Raw genomic sequence first — 17,703 nt, 5'->3', positions numbered from 1 at the left:
AGCTGCAAAAAATAAAAATATTGATTAATCTCAGTTTGCTCCTCGGATTCCTACATTTCAATGGCTGAAGATCAATATTCCAAGACAGGCTATCTCAAATTATTTTTAGATTGCACGTGATTCAAAGGGTGCAAGGGGCTAACTGGCTATCGTATTTTAACCACACAAAAATGAGAAAGTAGCAAGCAGATTCTACCGTCATGCAGAAAATCGAAGAATTTGAAGATACAAATGATATTTGTAGAAGAAGGGAAGACATAGAGGAGAACCAAAGATTAGCGGAGAAAGATTTTCCGCTGCAGTCAGAAAGAAGCTGACACGCGAACTTTACTACAGGCTTGCCTTGAAGATACCAATGTTGCGGTTTTATCCAGAGATAACGATGTTTTGATTTCTAATAGCTCAAAACGAAACGTATTGCGATTCTGAAAACATTTTCTTTCATTACTTTTGAAGATCTTCATTTTAACGAAATAAAAATGTCCAACTTGTTGCCCTTTAACTGTAAAGAGAAAGAAAGCTTGATGAAGACAAGAATAAGACTCTAAATATCAATTAAAACAAAGACACCTCAAGCTCTGCCACTCGACCCAGATTCACTTAACCAAGCAATCAACAGGATGCATTCCTACGCTTACTTCTGGTTTGATTTAACGACCATTTAGCGCCTTTTTGAGCCTCTCTACATTTTTTTTCCAAGAGATCAGCTACTTTCAAGACCTGAAACAAGAAATACAAGTAAAGGAAATAAAGTTTCAAGGCCCCAAGGTAACGTGCAAGGAACGCAGTCATAACTCTAATTCCATCCATGACGGTAATTTGAAGGAAAAAGGGACCGCGCACCAGTTTAAAGTGGAGGAGCTGAAATGGATGTGCTCGAATTTTTTTTGAGGCCATGCCCCCTTAGAACGCCGGGAAACGCCCCTTTTAGACAATACTTGCTTATTTCTAGTCAATTTGTATAAACAGTCTGGTTCAGAGAAGATATCAATAACTATAAAAATAGATAAAATTAGCTAGAGCGTAACAAAACACCAAGCTAACCAAATTAGAAAATACATCATATCATTGAACAAGATAAAAAACCTAGGAAATGAACAAAAAAGGCTTCCAGTCAAGAAGAACTGCTACAGCATGGAATGCACCTTTTAGCACAAAACTAAGGGCCCCGAGATATTTCTCAAAAAAACGGGATTTGGATGAAAGTATTTGTTGCGTAACAGAAATTCACAATATCATTGAAATGAACGTAAACAATTTGTGAGCAACCACATGAAGATGTAAGATTTGCCAGATTTACTCCAATGCACATTTATATCGTTATAAAATTTTGCATTTAATTTATGAGGATATCACATATATCTAAAATCCTATTTTGCCGAAACACACAGAAAAGTTCCCTGTTTTTTTGAAAAAGCAAAGGCCTGCCTTTCATGAATCTTCTGAAACTCCTGAAAAGAACAACAATGGTACGAGTCAGGCTAAAACTCATGGTCAATCATGCAAGTAAAATCATGCCAGTTTGATTTTTCAAAGTCTTGTCCAACTTATCATGATCATTTTTGTGAAGATGTTTTTTATGCTGATCTTAAAAATTTGATTTTACAGCATTCAAGTACATAAAGAAAGATGGATCTTTCTCAGAAAATTTCTAGTGCTAGGTACTATGATAAATACTTTAAGGGGGTAGATGGGTCTGTCTCTGCAAATTTTACCGCTAATTATTATAATAAACACTTCAGAAAAAACCCCAAGAGTGAGGCTCCAAAATTTGACTCAGGTTTAGCTAGGTATAGAGGCTCCAAAACACTGCAGTAAGGGTCCCACGCTGCTCCGTTACGCCATTGAACTGCTACTACATATGAGTAAACTATCCAAAGTTGCGTTAGAGTAAACCTTCCAAAACATCTCTAGCCTATTATTGCAAAAATGTATGTAGGGGGGCTATAGCCCCTGCTAGCCCAATGGCTGCGTGGTGCCTGAAAGGAAACACATGCTTCTAGCAGGGAAATGGATTTCATATTTGGCAATTCATCTAGCAGTGATAGAAACAATCAAAGAGATTGTTACGTTAACATTTTCTACTACAGATTTTGAATTTCTTTGTTATGTTCGATATATTGTTGCGATATGTTGATCTTATGTTCTGATATACACTTTTACTTCAATAGAGTGACTAAAAGATTTATCATATCAATAGTCGTTCCATGATTAAACTTATTATTACCGTTTTGAAGGGTGGATGACAGTGATAGCACGATTCAAAACGACTAGCAGAAGGAGGAAATTCCTCAGGAAATATCGAATACAACTATAACATGTGTAAACATTTTAAAAAGCATCATTGTTGTTTTTGGCTATACACAAAAAGGCATCGATATAGGATTTGGTGTGATCAACAACTGCTTGTACTAGAGCTATGTTAAATGTTCATTAGGACTTTTGGCAGCATTCACTTGCTTCTGTTGTCAATTGTCAAATGGTAAAGTGGAGAGGCTTAAATTCTCTTGCACACATTTTCGAAGTCTTTGAGCCCTTCCCTGTGATAAAAAGTATTTCAGGGTGAAAAAATCTTGGGAGGGGGGGTGAGATGGAGAACTAAGATCATCGTGAAGCACTCTAACCACGGAAAAATATCTTCTTACAGTTTTGAATTTGGATCTATTTAAAATTGTAACCTGAGGCTATTTAAACACATGCTAGCCCCTCATTTAGCCTCTAAACAGAGCCAAAATAACTATGATCCGCAAGCAAACATCAGATCTTCCATTGATGATTTATTGCAAAATTTCTTACATGTCTAGCTGACTTTGCATTTTAAGAAGTACTTCGAAGCTTTCTTTTAGGTTAGAGACCATCTTTTTCGTTAGAGACTGTACGTATGTGTTTGCAGCGGTAATTAAACAATGTAGAAAACCATACTTTTTTATGTTGTTTAGCCGTTTTAAATTAAATGCCGAGCGAATTTGCAATAGGAATAGCACAATTCAAATGAAAAACATTTATTCTACCCAAATTTCAACGTTTGTTTAACGCTAATTAAACATTATAAAAAAGCATACTTTTTTCATATGTTGTTCAGTTTTTTCAAAAAGAATATAGAAAAAATGCAATAAATGGCATAATTCAAAAAGAAAAACATTTATGATAGAGCCACCAATCACAAAAACATTAATTCTTAGAATCACAACAACAAACGCCTTTCAACAGTTTCGATTTTCAATGTTTTTTTCAGAATATTCTGAAATTTACAGTAATAATGACAATTAATCCATCAACTCACTGATTAGCAAGCACGCTCTTTTGAGTTGGAATAGAGCATCTGCGAAATATTTCAAATCTTTTACAAAACATATTAAAAAAATACTTGAGCATCACCGATATTTGCTTATTTGGCCTCTTTCTTCTATTATATAAGGCAGGCTTTTTCCTCTTTCCTAATAGACAAAGATCTATGAAAATTTAGAATACTGAAAGCTACTGGACCGTATTACATATGGTATAAAGATTTGTACTGTATTCGGTTGACTGCTTTGAAAGGATTCACTAAACTGAGCTCATTTAAGAAGTATCTTGCTAAAGTCAGAATTCGTATTTTTTCAGTGAATCATTACTGTTGTGACAAACACTCAAAATTCTATGGGATTAAAATAAGACATTATAGACTGGGAATTCTGCATAACCATCTTGAAACCTATCTAACCGAAGTTATTACTTTTTGCTTATAGGTCAGGACTCATCACCCTTTTCAAAATCCTTTGCGCAATTTTGCAAGCTCTTTCTGATAGTATCATCAGATTTGAAAAATTTGAAAGTACCATTTTTGCTAACCGTATATTTTTCATGCTTCCAGAAACGCAACTTCCGCTTAATTTCCAGAATGTTCCCAAGGCTTAAAATGATCAGTGGCCTTTGCTGTTACGATTTAATCTTTAAAAACTTCATTTATGCAAGTTGCTAGATGGTTATGCAAATCCCCTGCCTATTAATAACAAAGATTCCTTGTGTTTTATGTATCTTCAATCTACTTGTGCATCTTAACCCAGAATAGTCCATTTCAATTTTCATAAAGAAAACCTCACTCACTGATTTTGCATTCTTGGCCTTGGAATTTTGCTTATTGATATAAACAACTAATGAGCTCTGATTAAAATGATTTCAGGATCAGTTGCTTACGTTAATTAACGAGATTCGTCAAATAATGTATGTTGATGACTTTTCCAGGAGTGTTGATGAGTTCAGTAATAAGAACAGGCTTATCAGAAAAATTCCTTTTAGGAGCTTTTGTCGCAATATACTTTCATGGCAAGGTTGATATCGATGCTCCAGGTTGAAATATGTTGCTTCCATTTACTAAAGATAATTTTTTCTTACTTTCCTTCAGACAAAAACGAGATTATGAAAAATGTTCTTCCGATTTCTCCTTAAAATTTCCAACAATCGCTGCGTTTTATGCCATAATAAAATTTCTCACCAGTAAAGTTAACCTGAATGTACTGCCATGCCTCCATGGTCTGCTGCTGAATATTTCGAAATATGGCATTTTTATTCTGTCTGACCTCTGCTTTTCTATCGAAGACTCTTGGACCGCATCTCATGACGATGATGAGGCGTTTTCCTTATTTCCAGGTTCGTCTCTGTAAAAACTCAGAGTACGCAAGGGTGATGTCCAGGTCCAATGTACCGACGGGGTGAATGCTCTATGATTTACAGGGTCGTCTCTTGTCAGAGTACGCAAGGGTGATGTCCAGGTCCAATGTACTGACGGGGTGAATGCTCTATGATTTACAGGGTCGTCTCTCGTCAGAGTACGCAAGGGTGATGTCCAGGTCCAATGTACTGACGGGGTGAATGCTCTATGATTTACAGGGTCGTCTCTCGTCAGAGTACGCAAGGGTGATGTCCAGGTCCAATGTACTGACGGGGTGAATGCTCTATGATTTACAGGGTCGTCTCTCGTCAGAGTACGCAAGGGTGATGTCCAGGTCCAATGTACCGACGGGGTGAATGCTCTATGATTTACAGGGTCGTCTCTTGTCAGAGTACGCAAGGGTGATGTCCAGGTCCAATGTACTGACGGGGTGAATGCTCTATGATTTACAGGGTCGTCTCTTGTCAGAGTACGCAAGGGTGATGTCCAGGTCCAATGTACTGACGGGGTGAATGCTCTATGATTTACAGGGTCGTCTCTCGTCAGAGTACGCAAGGGTGATGTCCAGGTCCAATGTACCGACGGGGTGAATGCTCTATGATTTACAGGGTCGTCTCTCGTCAGAGTACGCAAGGGTGATGTCCAGGTCTAATGTACTGACGGGGTGATTGCTCTATGATTTACAGGGTCGTCTCTTGTTAGAGTACGCAAGGGTGATGTCCAATTCCAATGTACTGACGGGGTGAATGCTCTATGATTTACAGGGTCGTCTCTTGTCAGAGTACGCAAGGGTGATGTCCAGGTCCAATGAACCGACGGGGTGAATGCTCTATGATTTACAGGGTCGTCTCTTGTCAGAGTACGCAAGGGTGATGTCCAGGTCTAATGTACCGACGGGGTGAATGCTCTATGATTTACAGGGTCGTCTCTTGTCAGAGTACGCAAGGGTGATGTCCAGGTCTAATGTACCGACGGGGTGAATGCTCTATGATTTACAGGGTCGTCTCTTGTCAGAGTACGCAAGGGTGATGTCCAGGTCCAATGTACTGACGGGGTGAATGCTCTATGATTTACAGGGTCGTCTCTTGTCAGAGTACGCAAGGGTGATGTCCAGGTCCAATGTACTGACGGGGTGAATGCTATATGATTTACAGGGTCGTCTCTCGTCAGAGTACGCAAGGGTGATGTCCAGGTCCAATGTACCGACGGGGTGAATGCTCTATGATTTACAGGGTCGTCTCTCGTCAGAGTACGCAAGGGTGATGTCCAGGTCTAATGTACTGACGGGGTGATTGCTCTATGATTTACAGGGTCGTCTCTTGTTAGAGTACGCAAGGGTGATGTCCAATTCCAATGTACTGACGGGGTGAATGCTCTATGATTTACAGGGTCGTCTCTTGTCAGAGTACGCAAGGGTGATGTCCAATTCCAATGTACTGACGGGGTGAATGCTCTATGATTTACAGGGTCGTCTCTTGTCAGAGTACGCAAGGGTGATGTCCAATTCCAATGTACTGACGGGGTGAATGCTCTATGATTTACAGGGTCGTCTCTTGTCAGAGTACGCAAGGGTGATGTCCAATTCCAATGTACTGACGGGGTGAATGCTCTATGATTTACAGGGTCGTCTCTTGTCAGAGTACGCAAGGGTGATGTCCAATTCCAATGTACTGACGGGGTGAATGCTCTATGATTTACAGGGTCGTCTCTTGTCAGAGTACGCAAGGGTGATGTCCAATTCCAATGTACTGACGGGGTGAATGCTCTATGATTTACAGGGTCGTCTCTCGTCAGAGTACGCAAGGGTGATGTCCAGGTCTAATGTACCGACGGGGTGAATGCTCTATGATTTACAGGGTCGTCCCTCGTCAGAGTACGCAAGGGTGATATCCAGGTCCAATGTACCGACAGGGTGAATACTCTATGCTCTTTGAATCGCAAAAATTCATCTTTTTTTCAAAATAGTGATAAAATCTTCGTCTCTTTTTGGAAATTTTCTCCAAAGAGGAGTCACACCCTTACGACAATCGTATAGGGGCAACCATGTTCAGTGAAATTCTAAAAGTGTAAAGAAAACGTTATATTTTTATCTTCAACTTTAAAATTCCGTTGGCTAAAGAAGAAAATTAGACGAGATAATACTGCCTGGAACTGCAGTAGTCATTTACAATCAATGGTTGAAAGCAGTCCTCTGCTGAATTTACATAGACTGTCGGCGGCCAATCAACAAGCAAATGTTGTTCTGCTTTTTACAAATATGGCATTAATTGTTTCAAAGACCCGGGTGCTTCCAGCTTTTGAATTGAATCGCGCTACTTAAGCATGCTCGAGCCGGGAATCACAGCAAAGCTACTATCCCAGCTGAAGAAGGATGTGGCTAAAGACGCTGTTCCAGGCGATCGCACTCTTTAATTTTGTTGCAACAAATGGCTCGATCAAAAGATCTGCTTTGCAAAGCGTGCTGTTCAACTTGAACATGGAAAACACCAGACTCAACATTGGTCCGATTTCGAAAAATAAATCTCCTACTTTGTTGTACTGTGCACAATGTTGCCTTGTAATCGAAAGCTGTAAAAGCATCAACTACAAAGCTTCTACTATGGAATGTGAAATTTTGTCTGCAAATGTTTGGGAAAGAAAAACAGATTTGCTTCGAGATGAAACTGGCTGGGATCATTACGGACTTCTGCAAACGTTGGTAAGACATCGTTCTTTTTATATGCAAGTTTGCATGAATTATTATTTCAGTGATATCCAAAGGCATAAGTAATTCTCTCTTCCCAAAGTAAATAATGCATAAATCAATAATTTAGAATGAAAACCAAAACTTGACACTGGTGCATTTCCAAAGTAAAGAATCTGTTTATACAGATTTACTTTAGTTTCGATAAAATACTTTAGTAGAAATAGGATTTTAGTTATCTGTATCTAACACAACCATTCCAGCTTGAGGGAAAAGATATCTGGTCGCTGTAGAAATAGTGTTGAGAATTTCAAAATATAAACGTATCTGTAATTCATTCTACTTTTCACTTAAAGTCAGCCTTTAGCAATTTCTGTTTATAAAGCAATATTTCGCCATGTATCATGCCTCGATAAAAAATAGAAATTAGAAAAAACTGAGGAAAACGCGTAGCAATTTCACGATATTCGAACATCAAACTTTTCAAACTTTCCACTGTTTTTGTTTTCGCACAAACAACGTGCCATTTCAAGAAGCTCAATTAAAACAAAAATTCAATGCGTCTGAAAATGTTTTGCAAGAGGAACGTAAGACAATAAGAAAACTGCAGCACAAGTATTTTCGATAGAACTGTCATCAAACAATTCCCCAAATTTTGAGTACCATAAAAAGTCCAATAGTGGCATCGTGGTCAAGCGAACAGAAACACTTGGCACAAACCCCCAGCAACCAGGAATCAAGGGGCGCTTCAGACGATCCAACTCTACAAAGGGTTGCCAAAAGCCCGTTGAAAACAAATTTGGAAGGAATAATCGACATAGCCGCGCTCCAAAGAGGTATCTATTTCTTTCTCTCCTACCTTTCTCTCCTATCCGCACTGCGGCACCCCTCCTCCTTCGCTGCAACCCGTTGAAAACCATCCATGGAAATCTACTATTGCTTGTCAAACGTCCATAAGATAGCTGTCTCGTAACGACTCTTCAGAAGACTGGATCCATAATTTTTTTCCAAATAAACTTTAAACAAGGTTTTCATTATGAATAAGCTCAATTACAGTCTACGTGTAAATGCAAGAACAACTTACATTTAAACTGTTTCTTGAACTATCTTTTAAACATGAAGCAAAATGCCGTCTTTATGCAAGGAATTGGTTTTGCATAATACAGTTGAAACTTTTGCTCACAGGAGAGATGTGAGGCATACGATAAAGAGCAGCTGTGCGATGCTGAACAAGTTTGTGAAGAAGATTACAAATCACCTGCTGGATACAAATGCAAAAACTTAGGTGATTCTTTCATGGCATATTCTGCTAGGTCCTTATAGAAATTTTTTATTCGTAATATTGGTAATATTTATCATAAAATTGCGAAAGAACAAAAGTTTGCAAAGAAAACCGTTAACAAATGTCCGTTTTTGCAAAAAACTGGCGTTGTAAGATTATCAGGGATATCCAATTGAATAGACTATAGTCATGTGAGTATTCTCTTACATAGAAATGTTTCAGTCATCAAAATATTTTTCTAATTTTCTTTCGTTTGAGCCTGACATGATGTTGCAATGATGATTTCTATATCGTTGGTATAATATTATCTAACATTTTATGGAAGTCTTGATGAAATTTTGTTTAGTTATTCGCTTCAATCGAACATAACCGCATGTATGGAGTATGGTGTTAGAAAGATAATTTTAGATGATTTGCTGATACTGTTTTCATGAAAACATTTTTAACCGAAACAAGTCTAGTAAATTCTTAAGAACATCAAATATTCCATTGCTTACTGAATCTAAAATTAAGGGATTCTCTTGTAACTAGATTTGTCTAAGTGAAACAAAGTGGCAGAATTTCACAAATTTCGGTGTTTTTGTACCTAGTTTTAACATCCTTTTAGTGATATAAGCAAAAATAGTTTCAAACCCAGAATTCTTCATAGAAAACATTGCACTTGGAAGAAATGCAAACCAATCATCTACTTTGTCAGAGGGGATCGCAAGCAAAGCTGTGGATGGAAATGACGCTAGAAACTACAATGCAGGTTCCTGTAGCCATACATCTAACACTTTCCCACTTTGGTGGAGGGTTGATTTCGGGAAAACTGCTGTTGTCCATTCAGTAAGAGTCACAAACAGAGGTAAGAGAACAATTTTTGGTGATGTAGGACAAAATATATCTTGGTAATCTACAATACTTCCTTGAAGCGCTAAAGGAAAATACACCTATTTTTGAAAACAAAGCCGTAGTTTACGCTTAAGAAACTTTGGAATTCCGAATTTAATGGTCTTTTAATTTCATTTGTTTTTTCAATGTGTAACTTTTGCTATTAATAATTTTTGACAAAACTTCTAAATATTTCTAATAGTCTCTACATATATTACCAATATCATTAAGGATTGTTTGAACTTCATACTGAAAGCATTTTTTGATAGCTCGATTAAATCACTTTTAAAGAGGATTATGTTTCCTTCAGCAAATTCAGCAAAGCCTGTTTATTACAAAAATGCTAAATGTTGCTTAACAAATTAAATTTGGGTGGTGAATTAGGCAAAAGAAGAGTTAAGAATCTTGCTAAGAAACCATTTGCGCTAAGATGCACCAAAAAAATGAAGAAAGCTGTGTTTATCAAGCTTTACATAAGTCAGTTGGTGAAACACTGGATCTGGGTATAAAGGGCATCAAGCCACCGAAAGACTTTTTCAATATTCTGTATAAGAACTTGGCTTTATCAATTCAGTTCATCCGTTGGTTTTCTACAGATTTCAAAATTTTTTCAGTCTGACTGCAAATGTTAGAAAACAAAAACATTCCTTGATTGATAGCTATATCTTACAACTCATTGGTGGTGTCAATTCATGGGTGGTACCAAAGGGGCTGGCGGCTTCACCCACCCACCCCCCCCCCCGCCCCACTTTTTGTAACGAACAAGAATTTGAACAAAAATTAGAAGTGACTAAAAAATAATAGTGAAATAAATCATTTCATTGATATAATTTCAAAGGATTTAGGGTGCTCGTGTTTGATTACGTTTATATTAATTTCATATAGAGTTACATGGACAAATAAATATAAACAGGGCCACATTTCAAATTGGAGCCCATCGGGCCCAGGGGCCTACAAATATATAGGGGCCCCAGTTTTATGTGCTGTCGTAGGGTTTCTCTTACAAATGTCTTTGAGTACTACGTATAAAAATGTTCCCGAACAGGTAGCAGAGGCACATGAATCTCTAACACCAACATGACAATCAAACGTCAAGTACTGCTCTCACTACGAGGAGAAAAGGCTGGGCACCGCATGACCACAAAAAGGAAGCAAGTGAAAAATACCAGTTTATATGTTTTGGGGGAACTAACCCTAGATAGCTCAATTTATATCCATTTTTGTTATCGTGATTTCTTTGTCTGTGATTCTTTGCAAAAAAGCGCGATAGCAATATTTTTGACAACGTTAACATTGTCTAGGCCAGTGCCTTTATGAACGCCGCAGCAAGAACGATTTTTTAAAAATCTTAAAATCCTGTTTTCCAAAAGAATTATAGTTTAAAATCTTCGAAATGAATATGGCAAGACTATACAGTATAGCTTACCTCTCAAATTAATGCCGATTTTTGAAAATATTGCTTTTCTCTCATCAACCGTTCCATTTACCGTACTGAGCCCTTATGAGGATCATCTTTTTTCCAGTATTTCCACTTGAGTGATTTTGACTCAGCTGAAAACAGCAAGTTAGATGTCTAGCGCCTTCGGCGTTTCTATATTATTGGGAAAGTAAGCGAGGCCATGCGGTATATGAAAAATTAAAAACCATAACATGTTGTGATAAAAACACGTAAAAGGAGCCATTTGAAATAGCAAATTTTGTAGTTGAAAAGAAACTGTCGACTTCAATTTTGTTCAGGAAAGGAGAAGAATGCTTTTTTGGTAATTAACTAGATTTTGTATTTTTTCAGATATAGTTTGGAGTGATTCGAAAAAACGATTTAGTACCTCCCAAAAAGACGTTTGAAATAACAACCCTCTCTTACAAACACCACTCAGCCATTGTTGCCCTCCTAAAAATTGATAGACGTCCGAGGGTTAAAACCTTGCCAATTTTTTTTATAAACTTGTTCCATAGGCAAATGCTGCAGATATCGTCTCTGCGTTTGTATTGAACTCTGCACAAACATATTCATATTACAATAGCACAGGACGCCAACCCATTCTTTACTTTTATTGTCTCAAACTAGCTCTTCTCTCTAATTAATTCAAAAACTTTTTTTAGCAATTTTTGATTTGGTACAAAGCAAGTTTTCCAATTGGTTGTTTGAACAGTTTCGCTGAAAAACACGTGGGAAGTTTTCTTTGGTGCAACACACAAGCTTATCATAATAAATTGGTTCTTCTACCACTCAATAATCATATTTGTAGTTTGATCTTGAAGCTTAAGTCTAACTGAAATATGAATTTCAGTTCTCAGTACATAAATTCAATCATGGACTCTTACAACTCACTTAATAATCAACTTTTCATGCACTTTATAAATAACATAGAGTGACTGTCCGATATGTTCTCGATTCAATCTAACATTGTCTGGATCATAACGCACAAACGTAAGCTAAAATCCTTTAAGTGGGCTGGTAACCCAGTAGACTTAAAGGTGACTGGAATATTGTACAATTATACAAGGAAATCAAAAGAAATAAGCAGGTAGAAAGAAGACAAATGCGGCATGGCAAGTGTTACAGGGACAAAGCCTAATATGAAGCTAATTGTTTGGTGATTGTAAAGTCAGTTATCAACACACACAACAAATGTAAAATTAATGTTAAGTGACAAAGCCAAAACTTTTCTTTGTTCCTGAAAAGCCATTCTACCCGCATAAATCCTTGCAAAAATTAAACATCACTTCATAAACAAATATCCAAATATTTTTATATATTAAATTAAGTGACAATTACTCATTCATTCTCTAAGAAAGAAATACTTGCAATGTCATTTATTTTGTCAGCAGAGAAAATCAGAAAACAGAAACATAATTTCCATGAAGCAGGCTTAGTTTAACCTGGTTCTTGTTTCTTAAAATAAACAAAATCATTTATGTATAATTTTGTTCCAATATAGGTGATTGCTGCGGTGATCGTCTCTCAGACTTCAACATTGTAGTTGGCAACAGTATTGAAGACAATGGCGGCAGCAATATAGCGTGTGCAGTTAATCAAAGTGTACCACTAGGTGGCACAAAGCTGTTTCCGTGCCGTCCTAGGCTTCATGGCAGATACTTGTATATACAACAAAACAAAGCGGAGTACTTAACACTATGTGAAGTGAGGGTATTTGGCAAATTTATCTAAATGTCGAATGATGCTAGTCTTCGATATGAATTGACTGGACATTATAAACGCACGAATGATAAACATACAATCAAGGTCCGACGTTGAGAGCAGCTCCTTATACACTTATCAATCCTGTGATATGGGTTTGATTAGCACAGTAGCTGTTGTTAATTTGCTGAGTTTTTTAAAATCTTATAATTAATAAGATCCAAGCATGCTACTTCATGCTTATTTCAACTTTGAAAGGAACTGGCATTTTTTTGTTATTTCGTTTTACCAACAAATAGTAAAATCAATAGCAAAATCAAGCTTTAAATTCAAAAAGAATTTTGGTTTATCAAAAGTAAAAATACTTGTTACTTAGAGCATGTTTTTTATCAAAATATTTTTGTCTAGTTAGTGGAAACTCACGTGTGCCTTAAAAAAATCGTTTAAACCTTTTGATTCTAAATTGAAATATCTTGTGAAGAGGTAAAGAGGTATGTTTTGTTCTCATGTGAAAGCTTGTACTGGTGATGCAATGTACTCAGGTAAAATTAAATGGCCTGCAAGTCAGGTATATTTAAAAATTAATTAGCTGAAATAGAAGTTGTTATTCTGTGCATAGAATAAATAGAAATGTATTTTGCGGTATGTAGTGGTATGAAGTGGACAAAGATGATTCAATAACTATCTATATTCGTTATCCTTTATATGTGTGCAAACAACTTGCCCTAATCAGTTCAGAATAATCAATTTTGAATTTCATAGGAAAAGCCTAACCCTTCATTAAGTACGCCTAACCCTTCATTAAGTACGCCTAACCCTTCAGTAAGTACGCCTAACCCTTCATTAAATACACCTAACCCTTCATTAAATACGCCTAACCCTTCATTAAGTACGCCTAACCCTTCATTAAGTACGCCTAACCCTTCATTAAGTAAGCCTAACCCTTCATTAAGTAAGCCTAACCCTTCATTAAGTAAGCCTAACCCTTCATTAAATAAGCCTAACCCTTCATTAAGTAAGCCTAACCCTTCATTAAGTAAGCCTAACCCTTCATTAAGTACGCCTAACCCTTCATTAAATAAGCCTAACCCTTCATTAAGTAAGCCTAACCCTTCATTAAGTAAGCCTAACCCTTCATTAAGTGCGCCTTACCCTTCATTAAGTGCGCCTAACCCTTCATTAAGTAAGCCTAACCCTTCATTAAGTAAGCCTAACCCTTCATTAAGTACGCCTAACCCTTCATTAAGTAAGCCTAACCCTTCATTAAGTAAGCCTAACCCTTCATTAAGTAAGCCTAACCCTTCATTAAGTACGCCTAACCCTTCATTAAGTACGCCTAACCCTTCATTAAGTAAGCCTAACCCTTCATTAAGTAAGCCTAACCCTTCATTAAGTAAGCCTAACCCTTCATTAAGTAAGCCTAACCCTTCATTAAGTAAGCCTAACCCTTCATTAAGTACGCCTAACCCTTCATTAAGTACGCCTAACCCTTCATTAAGTAAGCCTAACCCTTCATTAAGTAAGCCTAACCCTTCATTAAGTAAGCCTAACCCTTCATTAAGTACGCCTAACCCTTCATTAAGTAAGCCTAACCCTTCATTAAGTACGCCTAACCCTTCATTAAGTAAGCCTAACCCTTCATTAAGTAAGCCTAACCCTTCATTAAGTAAGCCTAACCCTTCATTAAGTGCGCCTAACCCTTCATTAAGTAAGCCTAAACCTTCATTAAGTACGCCTAACCCTTCATTAAGTAAGCCTAACCCTTCATTAAGTAAGCCTAACCCTTCATTAAGTAAGCCTAACCCTTCATTAAGTACGCCTAACCCTTCATTAAGTAAGCCTAACCCTTCATTAAATACGCCTAACCCTTCATTAAGTACGCCTAACCCTTCATTAAGTAAGCCTAACCCTTCATTAAGTAAGCCTAACCCTTCATTAAGTACGCCTAACCCTTCATTAAGTAAGCCTAACCCTTCATTAAGTAAGCCTAACCCTTCATTAAGTGCGCCTAACCCTTCATTAAGTACGCCTAACCCTTCATTAAGTGCGCCTAACCCTTCATTAAGTAAGCCTAACCCTTCATTAAGTACGCCTAACCCTTCATTAAGTGCGCCTAACCCTTCATTAAGTAAGCCTAACCCTTCATTAAGTGCGCCTAACCCTTCATTAAGTAAGCCTAACCCTTCATTAAGTGCGCCTAACCCTTCATTAAGTAAGCCTAACCCTTCATCAAGTACGCCTAACCCTTCATTAAGTAAGCCTAACCCTTCATCAAGTACGCCTAACCCTTCATTAAGTAAGCCCAACCCTTCATTGAGTAAGCCTAACCCTTCATTAAGTACGCCTAACCCTTCATTAAGTACGCCTAACCCTTCAGTAAGTAAGCCTAACCCTTCATTAAGTAAGCCTAACCCTTCATTAAGTAAGCCTAACCCTTCATTAAGTGCGCCTAACCCTTCATTAAGTAAGCCTAACCCTTCATTAAGTACGCCTAACCCTTCATTAAGTAAGCCTAACCCTTCATTAAGTGCGCCTGACCCTTCATTAAGTAAGCCTAACCCTTCATTAAGTGCGCCTAACCCTTCATTAAGTAAGCCTAACCCTTCATTAAGTGCGCCTAACCCTTCATTAAGTAAGCCTAACCCTTCATTAAGTAAGCCTAACCCTTCATTAAGTAAGCCTAACCCTTCATTAAGTGCGCCTAACCCTTCATTAAGTAAGCCTAACCCTTCATTAAGTGCGCCTAACCCTTCATTAAGTGCGCCTAACCCTTCATTAAGTAAGCCTAACCCTTCATTAAGTACGCCTAACCCTTCATTAAGTAAGCCTAACCCTTCATCAAGTAAGCCTAACCCTTCATTAAGTACGCCTAACCCTTCATTAAGTAAGCCTAACCCTTCATTAAGTACGCCTAACTCTTCATTAAGTAAGCCTAACCCTTCATTAAGTACGCCTAACCCTTCATTAAGTACGCCTAACCCTTCATTAAGTAAGCCTAACCCTTCATTAAGTACGCCTAACCCTTCATTAAGTAAGCCTAACCCTTCATTAAGTACGCCTAACCCTTCATTAAGTAAACCTAACCCTTCATTAAGTAAGCCTAACCCTTCATTAAGTACGCCTAACCCTTCATTAAGTAAGCCTAACCCTTCATTAAGTGCGCCTAACCCTTCATTAAGTAAGCCTAACCCTTCATTAAGTACGCCTAACCCTTCATTAAGTAAGCCTAACCCTTCATTAAGTACGCCTAACCCTTCATTAAGTGCGCCTAACCCTTCATTAAGTAAGCCTAAGCCTTCATTAAGTAAGCCTAACCCTTCATTAAGTAAGCCTAACCCTTCATTAAGTAAGCCTAACCCTTCATTAAGTAAGCCTAACCCTTCATTAAGTGCGCCTAACCCTTCATTAAGTACGGCTAACCCTTCATTAAGTAAGCCTAACCCTTCATTAAGTACGCCTAACCCTTCATTAAGTAAGCCTAACCCTTCATTAAGTAAGCCTAACCCTTCATTAAGTAAGCCTAACCCTTCATTAAGTACGCCTAACCCTTCATTAAGTACGCCTAACCCTTCATTAAGTAAGCCTAACCCTTCATTAAGTAAGCCTAACCCTTCATCAAGTAAGCCTAACCCTTCATTAAGTAAGCCTAACCCTTCATTAAGTAAGCCTAACCCTTCATTAAGTAAGCCTAACCCTTCATTAAGTGCGCAGAGTAGAAATAGAAAGAGATAATGAAAACGATTAGCCTCAAACTCACCAGTCGGCAGGCAGGCAGGTATACAGCAAGCAACCATTCCCAAGGACGACCAACAACGAAATGGGACGGCACAACCCCACTCGCTTTCTTACAGCTTCAGCATCGATTGGCTCGTTGAATCACGTGCCCTTTGTTCCATTGTATGGATCAGCGAATCAAACCGTAAGAAGAAGCAGAAACTTTTCTGCCTCAGAAACAACATTTCCGCCTGAGAAAAGGCGAAAGATCTCGAGCACCGAAGCACCAACAAACGCAATACACTCATTCGGGTAGATCAATCATCCAGCTTCGATTCAAAACCTTATGCGAGGAAATCCGCCCTGCCCTTCGAGCAGGGGAGGGGGGTCAATTACGGCCCTTGTTTATCCATTGTTCGGGCTCATTTGCATGTTAGCACTTTAGTATTAGTTAGATTGAGTTACGGAATATTTTGGAATACATAATGTTTTCGCAGAAGTTCTTTTTGTATATGGTGAGTGATTTGTTGTTACAATGTAATGTATATGAATGATGTACTGCTGTTACACATTGAAATTTGTTATTTAAGTGTACCTTAAAATTTATTAAGCATCGCGGGGGAGAGCTTATTTATTTTTTCAGTCCTAGAGGGGATTTCTAAAGAGAGGGAGCTAATTAAGTTAAAAGTGTTTTAAATATGTCCTTATGCTCTTTGGCTAAGAAAATTTTATAAAAATATTAACAAAAACTTTGTGAGCAGCTTCGAAAATTTCTTAAAATCTTTACATAGGCCGTATATAATGAACATGATCTGATCGTCATCACACACACCAAAAGCCTCTCAATGCGCGTGTTTTCTTTTTTGACATCGGGGGCTAATGAGGGGCACTGAATAGAGGGGGAAGGCTTATTCTAAATTTTTGCTTGATAAGAGGGGCTTATAAAGAGAAAGGCTTAAAAGAGAAGGGGGCTTAAAAGGCTTTTACGGTACTTGAGATTAGGTTTTCTTGAGGCATAGATTTATGAAAATGCGAAATTAAATATAAGATACCTCTTTGCTTTCACATTAGGGGGCTTAAAATGATTATTTTTATAAGTACTTACCGAAGAACTGCTTTCAAATACATCTTGTCTTTCATGTCCTGCAAAAATGCTACCATCTTTTGTCCAATCATTTTGAATGCTTGTTGCATCCATAAAATATAAAACGATTTGTTCATATATTGTCACCTTTGACTTAGCGTAGATAGGTCTACTTTTGGATTAAATTCCTTCATTCCTTGAATGGAGGTAAATGAATTGCTCCTAGTTGAGGCAATTAAGTTGGTGAGCTCAGCGTATTAGATTCTCGTCGTCT

The 17,703-nt window shown here is 37.7% G+C and overlaps 1 protein-coding gene across 1 annotated transcript; it reads left to right on the top strand.

The window, feature by feature from the left end:
- The first annotated feature begins 6,341 nt into the window (after positions 1-6,341).
- LOC135683490 (fucolectin-like) lies at positions 6,342-13,521 on the top strand. Its single transcript, XM_065198751.2, has 4 exons — positions 6,342-7,349; positions 8,520-8,619; positions 9,266-9,463; positions 12,432-13,521. Exons 1-4 carry the CDS (start codon positions 7,023-7,025, stop codon positions 12,659-12,661), a joined length of 855 nt encoding a protein of 284 aa, XP_065054823.2. The 5' UTR covers positions 6,342-7,022; the 3' UTR covers positions 12,662-13,521.
- The last annotated feature ends 4,182 nt before the right edge of the window (positions 13,522-17,703 follow it).

The sequence above is a fragment of the Rhopilema esculentum genome, chromosome 7 (genome assembly GCF_057945365.1).
Source record: "Rhopilema esculentum isolate cy_ngs chromosome 7, ASM5794536v1, whole genome shotgun sequence".
Taxonomy (NCBI): domain Eukaryota; kingdom Metazoa; phylum Cnidaria; class Scyphozoa; order Rhizostomeae; family Rhizostomatidae; genus Rhopilema; species Rhopilema esculentum.
This window is presented reverse-complemented; position numbering and strand designations above follow the sequence as displayed.